The sequence below is a fragment of the Cynara cardunculus genome (genome assembly GCF_001531365.2).
Source record: "Cynara cardunculus var. scolymus isolate 2C chromosome LG 7, CcrdV1, whole genome shotgun sequence".
Lineage (NCBI taxonomy): Eukaryota > Viridiplantae > Streptophyta > Magnoliopsida > Asterales > Asteraceae > Cynara > Cynara cardunculus.
The window spans coordinates 1,817,735-1,839,035 of NC_037534.1; the positions used below are offsets into that span (position 1 = coordinate 1,817,735).

Here is a 21,301-nt window from a genome sequence, read left to right on the forward strand (position 1 = left end):
AGCCTCAATATTTTTCTCTCTGCAGTTTTGAAATTACAAGATGATTATTGTAGTTTATAAAATGTTCGGATTTGATGCTCTTTTTTAAACGATCGTTAGATAAGAATCATTTTAGTTTTTTATAGACTTTTATGTCTTTTTTTTATGTAATTTCCAAGTGGATAAAAAGACAGAAAAAATCAATAAGAAAAACATGAGACTTCACATAAATATATATAGAGAGATAGAGACTTAGGGTCACGTGAGATTAGGAAATCACTTTTTTGCACTTGAAACTTTATAGCAAAACATTGTGAAAGTAACATTCACAGTGTTTTTGTTGTGAATGCTCGGCTTTTTTTTACCTTCACAGCATTTTGCTATGAAGTTTCAAGTGTAAAAAAAATGTCCCACGAGTTTCATAAAAACAGGTTGGTCTCACGTAAACTCAACCTTATAAGGTTCATTACAAAACATTAAATATTTTAGGAATGTAGAGACAACTTGTTTTGTGAGTATTCATGATAATTTATGCGATAAAATATCCATAATGAATGTTATGCCAAGCATCCATGATCAATAACATTTATAATTGATACTCACAAAACAGGTTATTCCTGACGTTTCTAAAATATTTAAAGTTATTTAAAATACACCTGTCAGATATATATACACACAATATATATATATATATATGTGTGTGTGTGTGTGTGTGTGTGTGTGTGTGAGTGTGTGTATATATAACATCCCCTCATTATCTTGTGAAGAGTTATAAAATGGAGGGGAAGAAGCAAGAAGATTACTCACTTGCAGTAGCACTACTTGTTGGCAATGGAGATTTGGGAAGAAAGGAAGAGGAGGATGAATACACATCTCCCACTGCTTCCTTCTTCAGTACTTGTTTCAATTGTCTCAATGCCCTCTCAGGTTCTTTTCATTTCTTTCATTTCTTCTCTTTTCCTCCATTCCACCATCAAAGACTAATCGTAGGTGAACCTCCATGGCCCCGAGGGCTTTGGCAGGGTCTGGATTTGTTTTCGAACCAGGGAATGATGAGATTTTCACTACATCTTCTGCACGTATTATTTATCCAATTAGTTACAGGACTAAAACCTACTTTCGTCTTGATGTTGGTTCTTAGGAGTTGGAATCCTCTCGGTTCCGTACGCATTGGCATCGGGAGGGTGGTTGAGCTTGATACTGCTTTTCGCAATCGCAAGCTCAACCTTCTACACAGGATTGTTGATCCAAAGATGTATGGATGCTGATCCAACAATACGAAGTTATCCCGACATAGGGGATCGTGCCTTTGGGAATGTAGGCAGAATTCTAGTATCGATCTCTATGAACGTCGAGCTCTATTTAGTCGCAACGGGTTTCCTGATTCTCGGAGGTGACAACTTGAGCAACTTATTTCCGGAAATGGAGTTTGATATTTACGGTACTCGTATTGGTGCACAAACTGGATTTCTGGTCCTTATTGCGATCGTTATCCTTCCCACGAGTTGGTTAAACAACATGAGCCTTCTTTCGTATATATCAGCCAGTGGGGTTCTAGCCTCTCTGATCATCCTAGGCTCAATCTTATGGGCTGGTTCATTTGATGGTATCGGTTTTCAGGAAAGGGGCAAACTCGTAAACTGGAAAGGGATCCCGTCAGCTATCAGCTTATACGCATTCTGCTACGGTGCTCATCCGGTTTTCCCTACCTTATATACTTCCATGAAAAACCAACGTCAATTCTCAAAGGTATATACATGAGTTACGATTTTCGCCCCTTACCCTGTATCCCCTAAACAGGTCCATTGGTTAAATGACCTTCGGAAGCGTTATTTAGCTAAATAGCGTCTTGCCAAATGCATTTTAAATCCATGACCATCTGACGGGTTTTTAGGCATTCTTGTATATGAAAGTAACTTTCTTCTGTTAAGCAGTGACATTCTTAAATCTGTCAGAAGGTCAAGGATTTAAAAGAACCCTGACAGAAGGTCATTTAATCATATGACCCCTTAATAACACTCATCTCCATTATCACTAAATTTCTTTTACATTGCAGGTCTTGATCCTCTGTTTTGCCTTTTGTACAGTTACTTATTCATCAATGGCCGTTATCGGTTACCTTATGTTCGGTTCAGAAGTAGAGTCACAGATAACCTTAAGCCTTCCTACCGACAAGATAAGCTCGAGAGTGGCCATATCAACGACCCTGGTTACCCCAATAGCTAAATATGCACTTATGCTAACACCAACAGTCAACGCTATTGAATCATGGTTGCAATCTTATTACAAGAAGAGGAAGTGCGGTTTCCTAATTAGAACGATCTTAATGATAAGTACGGTAGCCGTAGCCCTGTTTCTCCCCTTCTTTGGGGATTTGATGTCGCTCGTGGGAGCACTCTTAAGTGCTACGGTTTCGATCACGATACCATGCTTGTGTTACTTGAAGATTTCAGGCGCTTACAGGAGAATTGGCCTCGAGATGGTGATTATTGGGTTGATTGTGTTGGTTGGTCTAATGATTGCGCTTGTGGGTACTTACATATCGTTCATAGGTATAGTACGCCGTCTATGAAGAGCAAATCGATTGCAGAGCCATGTTAGCCGATGGAACTTTTGGGGGGAATGCGCATTTTGACATTCACTAAAAGTCAAGTTCCTAAGTTATAACAATATGTAACGGATATCAATTTTTCAAGGAAATACATGTCTATCGAATAATCGTGCGCTCTATATGCCCCGACACAATGTTGCAGCCAGGATTGCAGTTTTGGTGTTGACTTAGGCCATATACTATGCTTGACCATAATATCGACTTGATGTTGTGTTCTAAAGGAAATCTACTTCAAGTAGCAATAAACTAGCTTATTGAAAAGTTACTTCAAGTAACGTTTCCACAAGCTTCAGGGGCTTTTTTCTACTTTTTTCCAAGTATGCCCTCTTGTAACTTTCCAATTAATTTTTTAGCATGTCTCTTCAAGTCAATTTTACAATGCCATCAAAATTTTATCAAACATGACTACTTTATCAGCTAGCTTATGAGCCAATAGCTAACTTATCAACTATTTTAAATAAGGTGATCTTTCATAAAATGATATGGAATGGTTGTCTTAATGTAAATAGGATGCATTACTATGAATAAACACAAGTTACATATGTATATATATAAGGTCAGGTTCAAGGAAACCGCAAAAAAGTGAAAAACTAAGAAACATCCTGGTAACTGTTTATCTGGACGATATGTACATGTGCATACAAGTAATTTGTAAGCAATTTGTCTAGTATGCACTGCCTAAAAAGCAAGAAACAATTTCAATTGTATGCACATGTGCATACCGTTCAGATTAATGGTTACCAGGGTGTTCCTTCGTTTTTCATTTTTTTGGGTTTCTCCTGAACCTCCCTCTATATATATATATATATAATATATATGAAAGAATGGCAGAAAGAACAGCAATGGAGCAAATTATGGATTGTTAATCTTCATGTTCAAACTTAAACCATCTAGTAACATATAAATATTCACACAAGAAGCTTTAGAATCATACCCAGATAAGAATCTGACGGTCGACCCTTTTACCTCAATACAGCTCTCTCCGGCCATCTTTTTCAGCCCTCCAACCCTCATACTCTTCCTCAGCTCGGCTGCATCCTCCCACTTGTTTACATCTGCATATCTATTCGCAAGCATTACCAAATTCCCGCTCCACCGTGGCTCCAATTCAAGTAATCTTTCTCTTACCTTCTCCCCAACCCCATCAAAATCACTACCACCATTTACATTGCACGCACTGAGCAAAGTCCTCCACACCGTCGCATTGGGCTTAATGGGCATGTTTAAAATGAAATYRTATGCTTCTTTGAGACGACTAGCTCGTCCTAAAACATCTACCATTGCACCATAGTGGATTAACTGAGGCTTAATCCCATAAACATGCTTCATTTCCTCAAATAATCGATACCCATCTTCCACAAATCCTCCATGGCTACACGCACAAATAACACCAAGAAATGTCACATAGTTAGGTTGGATTGAAGTGGCTTTCATTTTCTTGAAAAGTGAAAGGGCATTTCTTGCAAAACCATGTTGAGCTAATCCTAGAATCATCGCACTGCATGTCCACACGTTATAAAGAGGCATTTCGTTGAACACTAAACTTGCGCTATTCAAAGCACCACACTTGGCATACATGTTGACAATGGCTGTTCCTAATTGACAGTTGAGTTCGAATCCATTTTCAATTATTTGAGCATGAATACATTTTCCCATCGTCAAGTTCCCGAGCTCAGCACAGACAGAAAGCATCACCACCATTGTAGTTCCATTAGGCTCAATCCCAACCTCTCGCATCTCCCTAAAATGCTGTACSGACTCATTAAGCCACGATACRCSAAAGAAAGAAGAAATGATGGTGTTCCAAGAAACAACACTTCTGTACGACATTTCATCGAACAYTTTGCGTGCATCAATGATCTTCWTACAACATCCATAAAAATTAATCATGGTGTTGCGAACATAGACATCAGAATCCAAACCACGCTTCAAGCAGTCAACTTGGATTTGTCGGCCTTCTTCAAGGGCCAACAACGAAGCACAAGCTTTAAATAAAGACGCGTAARAAAGCTCAAAGGGTGGAATACTTGAGCAACGCATTCGTTTAAAAATCAATATGGATTCTCTCTCTAAATCGCCATTGTTTCCGTTTCTGATGGCGCAAGCCCTCGTGACTTTGTTCCATGACATACTTGTTGGGATGAAATCCAGATTAGGGCATGAATTAGCAGGAGAATTTTCTTAGAAGTAGAAGAGTTGTTTATGTGGTGCGAAACCAAATTGGAGTTGCAGGTGGAAGTTTCATGAGGATTTGAAATTGCATGGAATATTGGGATTCATTTCAAAACAAGGTTTCGAAACACTATGTAATTTTGAAGTATAACTTACAGTTGTTCACCAAAGGTTAACCGGTAAACATTTGTCACCAAGAATCACCCCCTTTAATTTACCTTATCGGTAACATTCTCAGCCATCAAAATAGATTATTGACAATCATGTATTACCCGGTAAGCATTACCAACCAGATCACATTCTTCAACCTCACCAGATAAAATTATGTCATTGTCATATTATCCAATAAGATAAATAAAACACATGCTAAGCACTAAGTCACAATATTAGATCTACCTCACTCACCGGATAAATTTTTTACCTTTGTCACATTCATCCAGTAAGATAAGTAACACCCTGTAAGGCCACAGTCTGAAAAAATTCTTCATTCTCGTCATATTCATCAAATAAGTTAAGTAAAACCAGGTAAGCACTAATCAAGTCGCAGTTTACTACCTTATTTACCAAGTAAAATTCTTTGTCTTTGCCATATTCACTCGGTAAGATAAGTAACAGCCACTAAATGTTTACCAGATAAATGTTTGTTAAACTGCCCGTAACATTAATTAACCAATAAAAAACCATAATCTTAACACTAACGTCATTTGTTAAAAAAAAACTGAAAATTAAACGATAATTAACTTTCTATTCCTTGGTACATAATCAAATCAAGCAACTAATCCAAGGCAAAAATGGGGAACCAAAAGTCGCCTTCGTTCTCATATCCATACAGAACTCAAAACCTAATACCTCATTGAGACTTTTTCTTCTTGCCATCGATCGATTTGGACTTCTTGATCGTCGGCATTTTCCCTGGAAACGCCCACCGCAAGAATCGTTCCCACGTATAGCATCCGACGAACATCAACGCCGCCCAGATCAGAAGCTTATCTCGCAGTTCCCTTGGTAATGGGACGAGCTTCAACCAATCGTTCAAATCCCGAAACAGATCGGAAGTGATGACGGTGAAGAACACGACCGCGCCGAAAAGCGCAATCTTAAACGGCTTGTTTTCGGATATACTTTGGTTAAACGGGTGACCCATGTAGTTGACAGCAAACGTAGCGACTTGGATCATCATGCTGACCATGTATGAGACGGTGTTGACCAAATTGCTCTCGAATTCGGAGTCCGGCTCGATGCATTCGTCGGGCATGTGTTTTTCGGCGGCTTTCACGGAGGAGATCAAAAAAAGGATGTGAAGAGCAAACTGGCCGAGTAGAGAGAGGAAGACGTAGAAACAGAAGACGTTAGGGTGGGGCCGTTCGGCAGAGAGTGTCGGCATTGGGCGGGCGTGGGAGATGAAGAGGAAGAAAGCAGCGGTGAAGATGCCGCTAATGGTGGCCTGAACGTCACCGAGCTTAACACCGTCCAAATACATCACACTCAGAACATAGGCGGTGGCAAGGCAGTTGAGTCCGAGAATCTTGAACATTTGCAAGGTGGTCACCAGAGTGCTACGGCCCTGGCGGATGATGTCGGTGGTCGGGGAGACCGACGCATGTTTGGCGGTGAATGGGGACGCCATTGACGCATCGCCGAGTTTGACTATTGGAGCTGACCGACCATCATCTCCTTCATTTAATTCATCCATGAGCTTCTTTAGCTTCTGCCTTTGAATCTCTGCTGGTGTCAGATGGCGGTTACTGGTGGCAGGGGGGTTGCTGGCGGAACTTGATTCCGCAACGGACTTGGGTTTCTTCGGCTTAGCAGGTTTAGTTTCTGATGAGGGCTTGTCGCTGGTACTCGGAGGAGGTATTGCATTCAGTAAAGCCACTCCTACATGAGCCTGAAAATGTAAATAAAGATCAAGAACCAAACCAATCTAGTACACTACAAAAATATCGGCTTTTATAGTTAGCCAAATATGTCTAAGGGGCCATTTTTGTTGGTTTTCCATTAAGCTCTGTATAGATAAAACTCTGTATGGATTAATGTCTATATAGATTGGGAAGGTTTTTTAACAGATGGAAGAAGCATTTTTTTAATTGGAAGGGGCAGGTCTAGAAAAATTCACCCTAAAAACTTACTGAATGACCCTGTTTCTATATCATTAAGCCACTACCAAGCAGTCAGCTGACCGAATAAGCTACGAGTCCTATTAAGCTGTTAACAAAGAGACCCTAAATGTCCTTAATAAACTGCTTTACAGGACTTGAGTTTATATGACCAAAAAATCATGCACTCTATGTACAAGTGTTACAACAGAAAGGATTTATTTGAACATTCCAACAAGTTAATTAGAACACTTTTGAAATAAAGTGTGCAAGTGTTTTGAGAGGTGTCTTATAAACACATCTTTTTACAGGACATTTTTTCAAATAATGTCATACAAAAGGACTAATAGAACACTTTATTTCAAAAGTATCATACAGAGCTTGTTAGAACGCCCAAAGGCGTCCTATCAGCTTATCATAAAACCTTTGCATATGATGCATAATTGTTTGACCCTATAAACTTCAAGACCAATAAAGCAGTTATTAGAACATTTAGACACATTTAACGTCCTATAAAGCCAATTTTGTTGTAATGGAATAATATTACACACTGACGAAGGTCCGGAGAGGGTAGGATTTCGCAGACCTTACCTCGAGGTTGTTTCCATAAAAACCAGCGGTTTGCAAAACAGAAATTAACATGAAACAAGTGCGGGAAATAGCAGAGAAGCGTGTGCAAACACACAAAACGACAATCAGAAGCCACACAATCTTCAGACTTTCTTACATTACCTGCTTCAAAGCTCCTACGTCATTAGTGCCATCACCACACATCAAAGTGATCCTTCCGGATGACTTAAAAGTGGTCATTATCAATTCTTTTTGCTCTGGAGCCACCCTTGCAAATACCTGATATTTAAAAAACGCGGTGTTAGCGTCACACTGTTAGAAATTATCGATCTCATACTTGCTACAAAAAGTCGCAACCTTAACATATGGAATCACTTTGACAACAGCAGAGGTTTGCAGCAACATTTCGAAGCAGTCGCCTCCGATACAGAGGTCATGATCCTCCGCTAAAGCCTCAACCTCTTCCTCGCTGCAAATAACAAGTTATATAACATCTCAACCAAAATCTATACTATATTATAGAACATTTACGTAAAAGTCTTAAAAAACTTAATAAGCGCTATTAAGTTTCAAGTTTATAAGTAAATTGCTACACAGGTAATTTTTTAAAGCTTGTTGAACTCCGTAAAACCAACTAATAAGCATGTTCAAATACAGGATAATCATTGAGCCATACCAACTAAAATATATTACATCTTTATTTTTAAATCTAAAATATTTAAATTATCATAAAATTCCAAATGGGAGGAGTTATTGAATGGACTAGGTCTTGTTGGAAAGGTTTCGTGTTTAAATTAAATGAATTATACCAAAAACATGAATTTATAATCTTTAAAGTTTTTAAAGCTTTTTGAACTCCGTAAAACTAACTAATAACCAACAGATAAACACATTTAAATACAGGATAATCATAGAGCCATGCTAACTAAAATAAATTTCATCTTTTTTTAAATCTAAAATACTTAAATTGTAATAAAATTTTGAATTAAATAAATATACCAAAAAACAAAAACTTTATAATCTTTAATTTGACACCAATATCGATATTTTTTGGGTTTTTTATTAATCGGGTCTTCAAATTGGTAAAGACATGTTCAACCATCGCTTGTAATTTCTACTTTATTCATTCAAATATAAATTTCAAATTTTCTTTTTCAATGAAAATTTGTGTTAATTGTCTATTTTCGGTTTACAACAAAATCTTGCAACCCACTGCATCACACGGGTAGACAACTAAGTATATCAAATGCATAACAAAGGAAGCAAAGCTAATGACTATGTTACCTGTAGCTAACGGTCTCCGTTTCATCTGGTGAAACCCATTCGTATCTTTCTTTGTTCTTCATTGGCGCAAGTATTAATGATGGTTTCGAGATTATATGAACTTGACGAGCAACATGACAAGCCGTCAATGCTTGATCACCGGTAATCATAACCTGATCACAAAAGAGTTTCTTGATAAGAAACACCAAACAAAGAGTATAGCTACTTCTAAGTTTTTATTTACAACGCCTTAAACCCACCTAAAAGTTTCGAGTTCTGGCTAATGGTTTATCAACTGACCAATGAGTTTCATACATGAAAATACAATCCCCCCCCCCTTGGCGTCTCAAAATAAGTATCCACAATGAAGAAGACACCGTTGTAGAAATGTGTAATCTTTACACTTTTTAATCAACTAAAATGACAATTTTACACTTAAAAATAGAGGAAGTATTTAATTTCTCTCTCATAATTGAGGGTAGAATCGGAAAGTAGGCGGTTACTTTTATAAGTTGACACTTATTTTGGAACGGACTAACATAGAAATGTGGCCACTTATTCTCAGAGGGGGTAATGGAAGGAACTAAGGGCCTGTTTGTTAGTAGCTTAGTGAGCTTGATGGGACTCGCAGCTTATTCGGTCAGCTATACATGACTGTTTGGTTGTGGCTTAATGATATAAAAAATGGCTTATTCAGTAAGCTTCTAGGGGGAGCTTTATGCAGAAAGCCAAGTTTTTCCAAACCTGTCATTCCCAATTAAGAAACATACTCATTCTGTACTGAAAAAACCCTCCCAAACAAAAACCTTCCCAATCTGTACAGACAAATTAATCCACACAGACAGCTTTATACATAGAGGATTTAATGGAAAACCAACCAAACAGCCCGCTACTCACCAAGTCATGCGATGATTTTTTCAATTCAGACAAGACCGTAGCAGAATCTCCTCTGATAGGGCAATTAAATACCTGAAGCATATGTGAAGAGGTCAAGAAAGCATACTGGCGAGAAATACTACGTTGTAAATGTGGAAAAAAATGCAAGTATGCAATAAATTTGTAAACAGAGCAGTTGATATATCTTCGTACCGCAAAACCAGCAAAAGTAAGCCCGCTTTCCACTACTTCCCTGTCCAAGTTTCTAGCTTCACTCACCTATAGTCATTAAACCAAAAAGAAATAATTCAAAATATATGTACATATATGTGAAAAAAAGGGAAAAAGAAAATCGAAAATGAATCTTAATCATACCAAGTTATTAGATTGTAGATTCATAACCTTAAGATGAAGAATAAAATTTACATACAGGGATGATTAAGAATGTAATTGACATTGCAAATCATAAGCTTAAAATAAAGACAGCTCAAATTTTCATACGGGAAGATAAAGCATGCAATTTATAAAATTGTCCCTTTAGTATTGTCTCAAATTAATCTGTGAGAACCGAGTACCACATCATTTCGCAATCTGAAATCAGAAACATATCTTGCTTTGATATTTCAAGATTTCCTATTTTGACTTTCAAAGGTAGATCTAAAAGCAAGATGACAGGTACAATACTGCACTTGAATAAATTCCAAAAAATGCATCGTAAAGTGATACGTAATATGTACGTATATATGAATGTCATATTATAAAAGAAGAAATGATTGTTTTTAGTGTAATCTGTTTTGATGCAATTTTGATTATATTTCGTCTATTTTCGATAAAAAAATAGGGGGTGTAATTTAAAAATAGAGTTGTAACCACCCTTCCATCACATCCCTTGGATCAATTAAATTAATGGTTGATGGGGATTCTGGTTCCCTGGAACCCCTCCCCCCCCCCCCTNATAGAGTTGTAACCACCCTTCCATCACATCCCTTGGATCAATTAAATTAATGGTTGATGGGGATTCTGGTTCCCTGGAACCCCTCCCCCCCCCCCTTCTCTGTATATATGTGTGTGTGTTGGGAAAGAGTTCAAATGAGAACCATAAACATTTTGAGAACATGGCAGCCAACTATTTTACAAGTTATTGATGATGAATAACCCTAAAATATTCATGAATATAATGATTTTCATTTGTTAATGATGATATTCATCATGAATGGTTGGTTCCTAGGTTCTCAAAATATTTACAAGAGTTATTCGTACCGAGGGTCATTAAATTCCTCCTGATTTATTAGAACTAAAAGAATTCCATTTAAGCATGCTATCCATGATACAAGTCGGATCCTATTGTTGTTGTTTAAGTACAACTAGGAATTCTCTGAAGTACAAATAATAAAAACGGTTGCCCAAAGGGAAAGGATACTTACCGTCATATCAGGAAGAGGCTTAAATGCTAAAGCCAGGACACGAGATCCTTGACGTGTGTACCTCTTGTAGGTGCTTATATAAAACGCTGGTACATCATTTAGTCTTTCTTGGATGGTCTCTGGTGCTCCCTGAAAGCATGGTATGCAAAGATTTGGGAGGATCAAATATAAAAGATACACCAAATTCTATGAACCATACCCAGCGCACCATCTCGGAAGTACAAATAAGTGGTACATACACCTTCCACCATCATACTTGATATGGACCTTTTACATACCTTCACAAAAGCAAAAAATTGCTCCTCTGTACGAACAACAACGGCCATTCTTTTCAAGTGGGATGCAAAGTGATGTCTCTGAACGATTTGGACAGTACTGCCACCTCCCCTGAAAACAATGTAAACCACAAACTTCAAGAAAGTTCTTTCAAAGAGAAACCATATAGAATGTAGAGGAATGTAATCACTAAGCAGCTCTTTCCAAGGATCTTAGATTCCAAACTCATAAACCTCTTAGAGCATCTCCAACAGATTCCCAAAATGGAGAAAATAGAGATTTTGGGCATGTTTTTTGCCCCAACAGATTCTCCAAAAGGCCAAAACCTTTCTCCAAAATGGAGAAAGTAGGAGAGTGTGTAAAAATCTCCAAAGTTGGAGAACACCCCAAAAATGATTACAATGAGAGAGAAATACTTTTTAGAGTAAATTACAATTTTCGTCCCTGAGATTATTAAATTTTTTGGATTGGGTCCCTCCAACAAAACAATTACATGTATGATCACCATGGTTTCACTTTTGTTATGGATTGGGTCCCTTGCCTTAACTCCACTAACCGGTGCTCCGTTAAGCCTGGAGTAATATCGTCTTTTTATAAATTATACTTATTATATTTAATATATAATATATATTAATAAAACATTAATTGTCCCTGTCTATCAAGCCCTCCCCCTACCCCGGGGTTGGCTTCCCTATTCTGGCTATACACCCAAATCACCAGCAACATCTCCTTCTCTAGCTAACTCACCATCTTCTGCCACCTCTACCGTGCTACAGTGAAACCCTCCAGCCCCCTTCCCGCCAAGGAAACCTCGTCCCCTACCCAAGCCTGGCCCTTATTAGGGGCTGTGATGGCAACCACCATGGGCATCAAACACCTCGTCCCCTACCTAAGCTCTCCCCTCATCTCTGAGTTAGATTTAGATTTATGGTTTGTTGAGTTTGATTTTTGTTCTGGTTTCATAAAAACAGATGAAATCAAGAAACGGAAATACCAATAATTCTATATAAATCGAGAAAGTAAACCATTCTGTTGAACACAAAACAAATGATACAACCCTAACCTATTGAATATGTAGTTCTCATCTAACTGTTATCAACGCTAACCTCGATCACTGGTATGGTCGATGTTGATATTTGAACCAGAAACCATGCTGGTGGGTTGTCGGAAGCGGACCGATCAGATGGAGAAATCGACGGAAGTGATATTGAACCAGAAACCACGATGTTATACTTGAGAAACAAGTGAATCAGCCGGTAGGTTGTCGGAGTTCGAAGTAGAAATCGACGGAAGTGAGATCTAGGGTTCCACCCAATGGACGTGGGTCTTAGCTTGGCTGCCGTGGTTGGTTCCGGTGACAAGTGAACGCTACCAAAGAAAGGAGGAGGTGGCCGATTGACAGAGTTGGTCGACGGAAGGAAGGGGCTCCTGAATTTGGTCGCTCATCGGTGCATTCGATCATCATCAATGGTTCCCTGGTGAGAATTGGAAGAAAGTAGAAGATTTTGGTGTATTCATCTTCTGTAGGTAGTGGCAGTTTGGAGAAAATGGAAGTAGTCTGGCAGCAATGAGTGGCTGGAGATAGGCAGAAGGGAGGGATGTGGAGAACAGGGGCGGATGCCGATGGGGAAGTTCTTGAGGAAGGAATGATATGAGCTGTGCATACATATATTTTATACATATACTATATATTAATTTAATTGTGTTTATATATAATAAATTATATATATAATTTTTTTATATTTTTAAAAGGAAATAATGCAAAAGAACCGTATTACCCTTGACTTGACAGAGCAACTATTAGTGGAGTTAGAACAAGAGACCCAATCCATAATAAAAGTGAAACCACGGTGACCATCAGTGTAATTGTTTTGCTTAAGGGGTCCAATCCAAAATTTTCAATAACCATAGGGACGAAATTTGTAATTTACTCTACTTTTTAATATATTTCCACCAATAGGAAAATTTGAATATTTTATTAGATAATGGAATATTTTAATAATATAATCAATGTTGTAATCTCCAAAATGGAGAATCTACTGGAGTTGAATATATTTTTGTTTTAAAGATTTTGAAGTTTCATTCTCCATTTTGGAGAAATTTTGGAGAATTTGTTGGAGATGCTCTTAATACCCTGTTGTTTCTACCATCCTCACCAGATTCCAAAACGATATTTTCCTTCCAAGAGCATACAATCAAATACATAAAACACTCAAATATCAAAGTGATAAGTAAGCTACTTGAAGCTATAGAGAGGAAATAATGAATAGCTTACTTCTTAGGCATGGCCTTCTCATCAGATCTATAAGTCCACTCTATCCCCTTGATTGCAGCCTTCTCAAGAGGATCACCAACCTACAAGAAACATTATGACTATAAGTATATAGACCGTGCCTAGCAAGCCAAACCAAAAATAGGAATTCAATTTTAGATTAAGATTGGGTAAAATATGTAGACTATAAATGCATTAAAATATGTAGACTATAAATGCATTGTAAGCTCATGGTACAAGACATATCGAACAAATAGTTCATCTTAGCTTATTCGTCTCTCAAGTAAGAAACTTCTTGTCACCATACAGGTACCTGAATATAAACAGATGATGTTGGTTTGTGTGCCTTAGAATGTTTTTCTGGATAAAATACCTTAGATATGCGGAAACATCTGCTTTAAAACATATTTTACATAAAAGTTTATGACTATGGTTTCTTTTGGTGCTATACAAGAGCCTTGTAGCTCGTAACATTTATCAGAGTAGCAAATGTTTGATAACCAATAACCATCAATCTGCAAAATAATTATCTTATGTGTTACAAATGACGATTCATAAAATTGATGGTTTAATCATTCTAGCACTTGATATTAATATATTTTAGAACCATTTGCACCGTTTCATCAATAGAAAAGGCAGTAAAAATTAATCAGATAAGGACTACATCATCAATCTAGCAGAATACCAGACAGAAGGTTCTGAACCTTCTGGCGTGTAACCAATGGGAAGTACTTGAGGTTCCAAACTGTAGTTACATATTTTTATTCAACATCATGGTGTCTCACACCTTTTGCCATACTATTTCAAGAGTTCATGCAAACAATTCCTTCCATATGGACCAGGCAAATTTTAGGCTTCCGGCCAGTGAGGAGCGGCTCCAAAATTTTGTAACACGTGTGGGATTCAAACCTGAGACCTCTTAATCCAAGGTCCCAACCCTTGAGGTTACAAGTTTAATCGGCATTTTCACTTCTTCTAGTTGAAAGCATTTGCAATACATAATGCTAGTGTGTTTAGAGCACAGAGTTGCCTTTTACACTAGTAAACAAAAAATCCAATAAAAGAGGAAACAACGATAACAATTACGTACCAGCTTGTTGTCCACAAAAACCAGGGCATGGCAGGAAGCAAGAATTTCCAAAGTGCGAGTTGGCACTTTTTTAGTCTCTGTTTCTAAATCTACATTATCACTCAACCCACCGACTCCAGAAAACTCCTGGAGATCAAAGAGCAAACTAAGCATGAATGAGAGGCTGTTTACAAAAAATTTACCACGAATGCCAGATTTGTAAATGACATACCATGTCATCAGATGTCAATGTTCCTGTCTTGTCGAAACAACATATATCAACCTGCAGAATGATAATTCATATGAGCAATCTAGCAAAGACATAATAGAAGACAATGCCAACCACGAGAAAGAAGGTAAAAGCCATAAAATAAATGTAAAAAAAAAAAGCTCAAAGATATTAAACCCAAATGGCACATTATCAAACTGGTCTTGCTCACCTTCCCAGCAAATGGTATACGAAAAGGTTCTGTACAGAATATACCACGCCGTGCTAGTGCAATCAAAGATGTATTAACAGCTATCGACAACTCCATTGGCAACTCAGGGGGGATCACAGAAGTTATAATTAAGGAACAGCTCAGGAGAAGCTTGTATCTACTCCTGTTTGGGTCCTCAAGCCCCTAAATCAGCAGCATCAATGGTGATATCTTAGACATGCCCAAAAACACAAATAGAAGTCTATTTCAACACCCAATTGAGATGATAACCATGAGGTTACCTTTTTAAGTACGTAACCGGCTGCTATGATTGCAAACACAACTAGAAACAAAATAAAGAGTCCACTCTCCCAGCTGTTAGCAGTAACCTTCAGAGAAAGATATAAATGTATCAAACAAGAGGCAATGAGAGAGAAATGAGATGCTACATAACCTTCAACTGCCAACAACAATTACCCTCTCCGTTGAGAACAAAATAGTTCGCATCAGTTTCCCTTGGGTCGTCTCAAATCCAGTTCGTAAAACAATTGCTAAACAGCCACCATCCGGAGTTTTCATATGAAAGGTCTGAAGCATGGACAAAACAAACATATTAATTGTGAACTGCAGACTAAACCTGTATTAGAATTAGATGTAACAAGGTGTACAACCTTATCAGGAGTGTGCTGCAATATCTTTGTGCCGCCAAAAAGAACATGGGTTTTATCTCTTTTGGAAGACAATTGCTCTTCTGGTCCTCTGCCCATGATTGAAACCTGTAAAGAAAGCCACTTGTTACAGGTTCACATGACTGCCACAAAATTTTGACATCAACCCAAGTGTACTCCTCTAAGAACACACATATATGCATGTGCATGTAATTGTGGATAGAGAATAGACAAAAACCCAACCTTGTCAACTAAACCCTTCTCTTGCAGAAGGAAACATCACTACTACAAAATGACGGGGAAAATATTGAAGCAAATTGAAAGAGAGAACCACCTTCCATTGGGGGGTAGACTCGCCAGTGAGGATTGCCTCGTTCACGATAGCAGTCCCTGCAAGAATAAGCATGTCTGCAGGGACAGACTTTTCCTCTCCATCATGACCAGCAGCACGACCAACAGACACAACGTCTCCAGGCAAAAGATCCGTCCCTGATATCTTTGTCCACCTGCCATGAAGCAATTTAAAATAGGTCAACAATTGTATGTGAAGTTAACAACCAAAAAACATAAAGTACCAAATTCCCTTTCAGTTAACAAACTTACTTCCCACAACGGTACGCCATTATCATCTGGGAATCTACTCTGACACGTCTAAGCTCTGACAAAGTCTTCAACCGACTTTTGGCCATTGTTGACTCAAACATAAACAGCATAAATAGGGTGAACAGACTATAATACCAATATGCATCCAGACACCAAAGTCCCACACAGAAGACCTGCAGCTCAAAGGTTATAACTTAATTGAGAAAATATCAACACAAGCACATGCTTCAAAACAACTTTTTCTTAATAACATTGCAAGGACACAAGCAACAGAATATATCACAACGCACCTGAAATACAAAGAAGGGCTCCATGCAGTGCTCTTTCATCAATTTCTGGAATGTTGGCTGTGGATATTCAAATCTATATAGATGCCACAAGATTTGAATAAGGTAGTAGTTAAGCATTTGAATTAACAAATGAATTAAAATATGTCAATCTAGTTACATGGGGAAAATAAAGAAAGCATCAAGAAACATATAACAGACCAGATAACCATCAAATATTAAAGCTGTGGATCTGTCTAGAAGACTAGAAGTTCCACGGGTGAAACAGGTTACAACATGAGTCGACCATAAACTGCATGTGTGATGCAGACTGATATTGTTTGTACTCAAAGCACCTTACCTCTTGCAGAACTACCACAGTCTGCTTTACAGCCACGTAATAATATTGTTTTATGCTATCGTATAAATAAAAGACAGCCATTCTTGTTAAAACATCACAATCAGTTGGAGCTTTGATGTTGCATTCAACATGTTATTTACTAACGTTCAGATAAAAGGGAACAATCATTTCATATATTTCCCTTTGAGCTTGTTAAACACACATGTTCAGACTAGGTCACTGTTTAAGGTAAACGACAAAACCAGTAAATGAATAAGAAGTATTCAGATACAAAACTTTTTCGTTGTTATCCCTTTTATTGACCACAACCATAATGTGGACAGAAGATAGAGCTTAGATTGGCAGCAGGGATAAGGAACCGTGGATGACAATCTCTCATCATCCACCTAAAGTATCAAACAAATGAGACATTAGCTTGCAGAAAGTAAAGAAACTTACACATTGCGTCCCCACTTCTCAGCAGCAACTTGAACTTTTGCTTCAGTACCATGTCCAGTACTTTTGAGATAGTAGCCAAAAGTTTCCTTGGATGGGTAAGGAAGCTTACAGAAAGTTTTTTTCTCATTTGAATAGATGAAACACTGCTTTCGAAAATCAAAATATATCTCCTCTGTCGAAGAGCCTGCCAACTGAGTTAAGCAAAAACATATCGATGTAAAACAAATGGTATATTTAAAGTTAACTAAAAACATGAGTTTGTTAAGGAGAGACATTTTCTATTTCATTTTCTGCAGACTCCAGTCTGCCTGACCCCTAGTATAAATAACTTTCTTGTATTTCCTCTAGTTTTGTAAATTAGTTCCTATGTAACATATAAGAATCCAAGTTGAGCTAACAACCTTTCGGAAATGTAGTGGTACTACTTCTTTAGATCCACAAAACCTGGCTGGAGTGATTTTGCATGCATTTGCATGATGAATATCTTTAACCTGCCATATGAAGGCACAAATCACAAGTCCACACATAAAGAGCTAAAACATGAATAGGAGCATTATAGTTTCTTTCAGAATGAGATGTCAAGTGAATCATAACAACAAATTCATCAAAGTCCTTATCTTTGCAGTTCATATAATCTTATATATAGATGAGTTCAGAGTGCCACAAACCTTCGAAAACTGAACGAAACATTTAAAATCCACCGACCATACTGTAAAGAGGAACACCAATATGTGGACAGCTAACAAACCACCAAGAACTATAAATGCGTCAAGGAAATCTAAACTGGGTATAATCACGATCATCCATGTAGCATAAAGTATGGCAAATGGCCATGAATCCAATCGCCAAGGCCAGTGCCTCTTCCTCAGCAAATCAACAGTATCAACTACTTTCCCGTTGACATGAAACCTCGTCATCACCCTTTAAAATCAATAACTCAAGTTCAAATCTTGTTTAACAAGCAATCGCTCCCCTTTGAAGTCTGGACTGCAAAGAAGAACGTAAACTAAACATAAGTAAATTAAAAGACCTAGCACAATCATAAGTAATCTCAGGAAGATTTTTACGTAATTACACTAATAACCTTCTTTCGAATACTGTAGTTTGCAGTTTTGAAACCTAACAAATCGGACTCACACGATTGGATATATATTATATAAACAACTAACATCGTTTCTCACTAAAAATTTCATTCTTAAACGATAAGAACTACAATTTGATCATGAACTGGCTTACTTGTTTACTAGGTTTGAAACGGTTCGAAAGAGATCAAGGCGAAAGTGATGGAGAAACCTTCTCCGTCGCTCTCTTCTCTCTCTCTCTCTAAATCGCTAGGGTTTAAATGCGGTGACGGCGGCGCCTCCGTCTGAGGGTTTTGATTGTTGACGAAATACAGTGGAGATCTGGTGGAAGGCGCGATCGGAGGGAACTCCAAGAAAGAAGCCAGATAACTGGAAGTCTGGACCAAAAGATTGGACGCCGTTTAACTCTGCTATAAATTACATAAATAGTCCCTAAAGTATTTCATCTCTGCCAGATTTAGCCCTTGCTTTTTTTCTAAGATGTTTAAGATTTTAATTCGATATGAACCGTTTAGTAACGGGAGCAGGCCCGACCCTGGCCATGTGCAGCTCGTGCGACTGCACAGGACATAAGCCCAAGGGTCGTCTAAATTTTATGTGTTATTAGCTTTGGTTTAATCATTTGGGGATATAAACAACAAACTCAAGCCGCTAAGGGCATCAACTAAGCGGTTAATCTACTTCAAGAAAGGTAGCGTGAATACCATAATTAAACAAGTAAACAAACTAACTGGTTCACATTGATCCTCATCTCTTCTCGTTTGACTTTTTAATTATTCGGTGTGTGGATTAGTCGTCTTACTTGACTGTGTCTCAAACCATTTAGAAAATAATACGTGTCGTTTGCTTTAAAAAAAATCGGCATATGGGTATTTTTTAGCATCCCCGCACAATGCATCAGATACCCCAAAACCAGTCCTGAACGGGAGGTTCAAATAAAAAGACTAAATATCTTGAGAAGATAAAAACGAGAGGTTTGTGTATGAATTGTTGAAAAAATCAGAGAAAAATCTATTTGAAGATGCATATGTAAATCGATATTACGGATAATTCATATGAGTTCACATATGCATCTTCAAATGAATATTTCATATTATTCATATATGAGCTTTCCCTTTTTACCTTCCCACGGGATTTAGATTTTTTATGACTATTCTTTTTACATCTTCTTAGTTCTTGTTCCATCTATTTTGTAGGACAGAAAAATGCATTTTTGTCCTGCTCATTTCATGTCTCTGTCTATTGTTGTATCAAACTGGGACAACAAAACTTAACTCGTTTATTTTAGGCTGTGTTTGATACGTGAACCATAAATAATAGAACTAGATTAGACAAAAAAAATAGAAAATGAAATCCAATTTGTTTAACAATCTATAACTTGATTATTGAAACTTCATACTGTAATAATCATTTTTACAGCACACCGAACACTTTCCTCATGATTGACAGATGTTGATATTAATCACCCAATTTTGGTTTTAGAAACGTTATTTCTGTAATAACCATGATATGATAATGTTTTTAATTGATTGTTCATATGATCCATAGAAAACGTATTATTCATATGAATGAAGTGTATATTCGACCAGAAATAATATATCACATGTGTGAAATTCAAACCTGAATCGTTTTACAACCAAAATTGCAAGTTTTATGCTTAAAAGTACAAAACCAGTCCCTTAATTTGTTGCAAATCTACACTTTTATGTTTCTTCTGCCTTTTTGTGACATAATTAGCGGATGACATATAACTAAGATTTGCATGTCAACTGTCTCCGGTCCTTATATTGTTGGACTATGGTTTGATAAGACATTTGGTTATCTATCGGGTATCGCTTCTAAGTGGGTAGGCGGGTAGCAAATCATTTAATTTTATTCAGTTATTGTCTATTTTATCTGCAAAAGGGACGTGTTTTTCTGACCAATGATGTCTAATAAAATATTCTGTTTAATTATTAATCATATATTTTGAAAAAATATGAATTAATCAGAACATGTGAGGTTGACACTTTTATGATTATTCGTATTATTTATGATGGTTATTTAAAATAATAAATAATTAGATTTTTTTCTAAAATTTGTTTAACAAATCCAAAATTTATAATATATATGATAATCAATTTGAAATTCTTTTAGTCAACTTGTTATATTCTTTATCATCTTTTTGGTATTAATTAATATGTTATATTTTTAGAGATTTTTTAAAATATATTATGAAATATTGTAATTGAATAATTTTTCAATATGTCCTTTTTGGTCATTTTACATGTTTGTTAACTAGTTTTTGCCAAATATGATCTGTTTATCAGTTATCAGCTAGCTTGTTAGTCATCAGTTAGTTTACCAAACATAACCTAATTATCATTATAATAAAAGTAAAAATACAACTGCAAATTTGTATTTGTATGCGTACTTGTATATTTGAAAAGACTATTATTAGTCTCTTATGTCTGATTCGTTAAGAGGTAAGACCATTCAGACTGTTTGGTTTTCTAATTTTTAAAGGCATTCATGTCTTATTATCCTCTTATCTGGTAAGAGGTAAATCAACATCTTATTTGTACAAGGTTGATTTATCTCAATCACCGTACAAGTAAACGTATCAAGATATAAGATTGAATAAAGTAAAAGAATAATCAAGAAAAATAACGTGTGATGCAATCATTCATCGACAACACTGAAAATTTGGGTCATGGTTATCATATCGTCAAGACTCGATTGGGTTGTTGAGTCATCTTGACCGTTAGCCAAAGTCCAGATGTGCCTGTAAGGAAACATAAGTTGGATTTTTGTAACGGGTAGAATAGTAATAAACCAACGCTTGCTTTTAGAAAGGAATTTGTCCTTTAAAGGGGA

At 37.0% G+C, this 21,301-nt stretch overlaps 3 protein-coding genes across 3 annotated transcripts; 1 reads left to right on the top strand and 2 right to left on the bottom strand.

The window, feature by feature from the left end:
• The first annotated feature begins 755 nt into the window (after positions 1-755).
• LOC112515452 (amino acid transporter AVT1I-like) lies at positions 756-2,717 on the top strand. The gene is made up of 3 exons (XM_025122283.1): positions 756-906; positions 1,121-1,728; positions 2,036-2,717. Exons 1-3 carry the CDS (start codon positions 756-758, stop codon positions 2,549-2,551), a joined length of 1,275 nt encoding a protein of 424 aa, XP_024978051.1. The 3' UTR covers positions 2,552-2,717.
• A 725-nt stretch (positions 2,718-3,442) lies between these two features.
• On the bottom strand, positions 3,443-4,823 carry LOC112515947 (pentatricopeptide repeat-containing protein At2g36730-like). The gene has a single exon (XM_025122931.1). It carries the CDS (start codon positions 4,718-4,720, stop codon positions 3,443-3,445), a length of 1,278 nt encoding a protein of 425 aa, XP_024978699.1. The 5' UTR covers positions 4,721-4,823.
• A 578-nt stretch (positions 4,824-5,401) lies between these two features.
• Positions 5,402-18,781, bottom strand: LOC112515414 (probable manganese-transporting ATPase PDR2). The gene is made up of 22 exons (XM_025122214.1): positions 18,600-18,781; positions 18,032-18,350; positions 17,765-17,854; positions 17,364-17,554; positions 16,589-16,661; positions 16,299-16,471; positions 16,030-16,201; positions 15,699-15,803; positions 15,505-15,615; positions 15,330-15,416; positions 15,049-15,231; positions 14,841-14,891; positions 14,630-14,755; positions 13,543-13,622; positions 11,270-11,378; positions 10,992-11,120; positions 9,781-9,846; positions 9,589-9,660; positions 8,713-8,864; positions 7,786-7,897; positions 7,591-7,707; positions 5,402-6,650 (listed from the first exon to the last, which is right to left on the bottom strand). Exons 2-22 carry the CDS (start codon positions 18,278-18,280, stop codon positions 5,613-5,615), a joined length of 3,486 nt encoding a protein of 1,161 aa, XP_024977982.1. The 5' UTR covers positions 18,281-18,350; positions 18,600-18,781; the 3' UTR covers positions 5,402-5,612.
• Between the last annotated feature and the right edge of the window lie 2,520 nt (positions 18,782-21,301).

What these genes read in the sequence shown, in the direction of transcription:
- LOC112515452 (XM_025122283.1), top strand. Translation starts at nt 756, where the DNA reads ATGGAGGGGAAGAAGCAAGAAGATTACTCACTTGCAGTAGCACTACTT. An exon ending in TTGTCTCAATGCCCTCTCAG is followed by an intron (nt 907 to 1,120) that starts GTTCTTTTCATT and finishes GTTGGTTCTTAG; the next exon opens with GAGTTGGAATCCTCTCGGTT. An exon ending in ACCAACGTCAATTCTCAAAG is followed by an intron (nt 1,729 to 2,035) that starts GTATATACATGA and finishes TTTACATTGCAG; the next exon opens with GTCTTGATCCTCTGTTTTGC.
- LOC112515414 (XM_025122214.1), bottom strand. Translation starts at nt 18,280, where the DNA reads ATGACGAGGTTTCATGTCAACGGGAAAGTAGTTGATACTGTTGATTTG. An exon ending in GAGAAGTGGGGACGCAATGT is followed by an intron (nt 16,662 to 17,363) that starts GTAAGTTTCTTT and finishes GCATCTATATAG; the next exon opens with ATTTGAATATCCACAGCCAA. An exon ending in AGCCTCTTCCTGATATGACG is followed by an intron (nt 9,847 to 10,991) that starts GTAAGTATCCTT and finishes TAATGACTATAG; the next exon opens with GTGAGTGAAGCTAGAAACTT.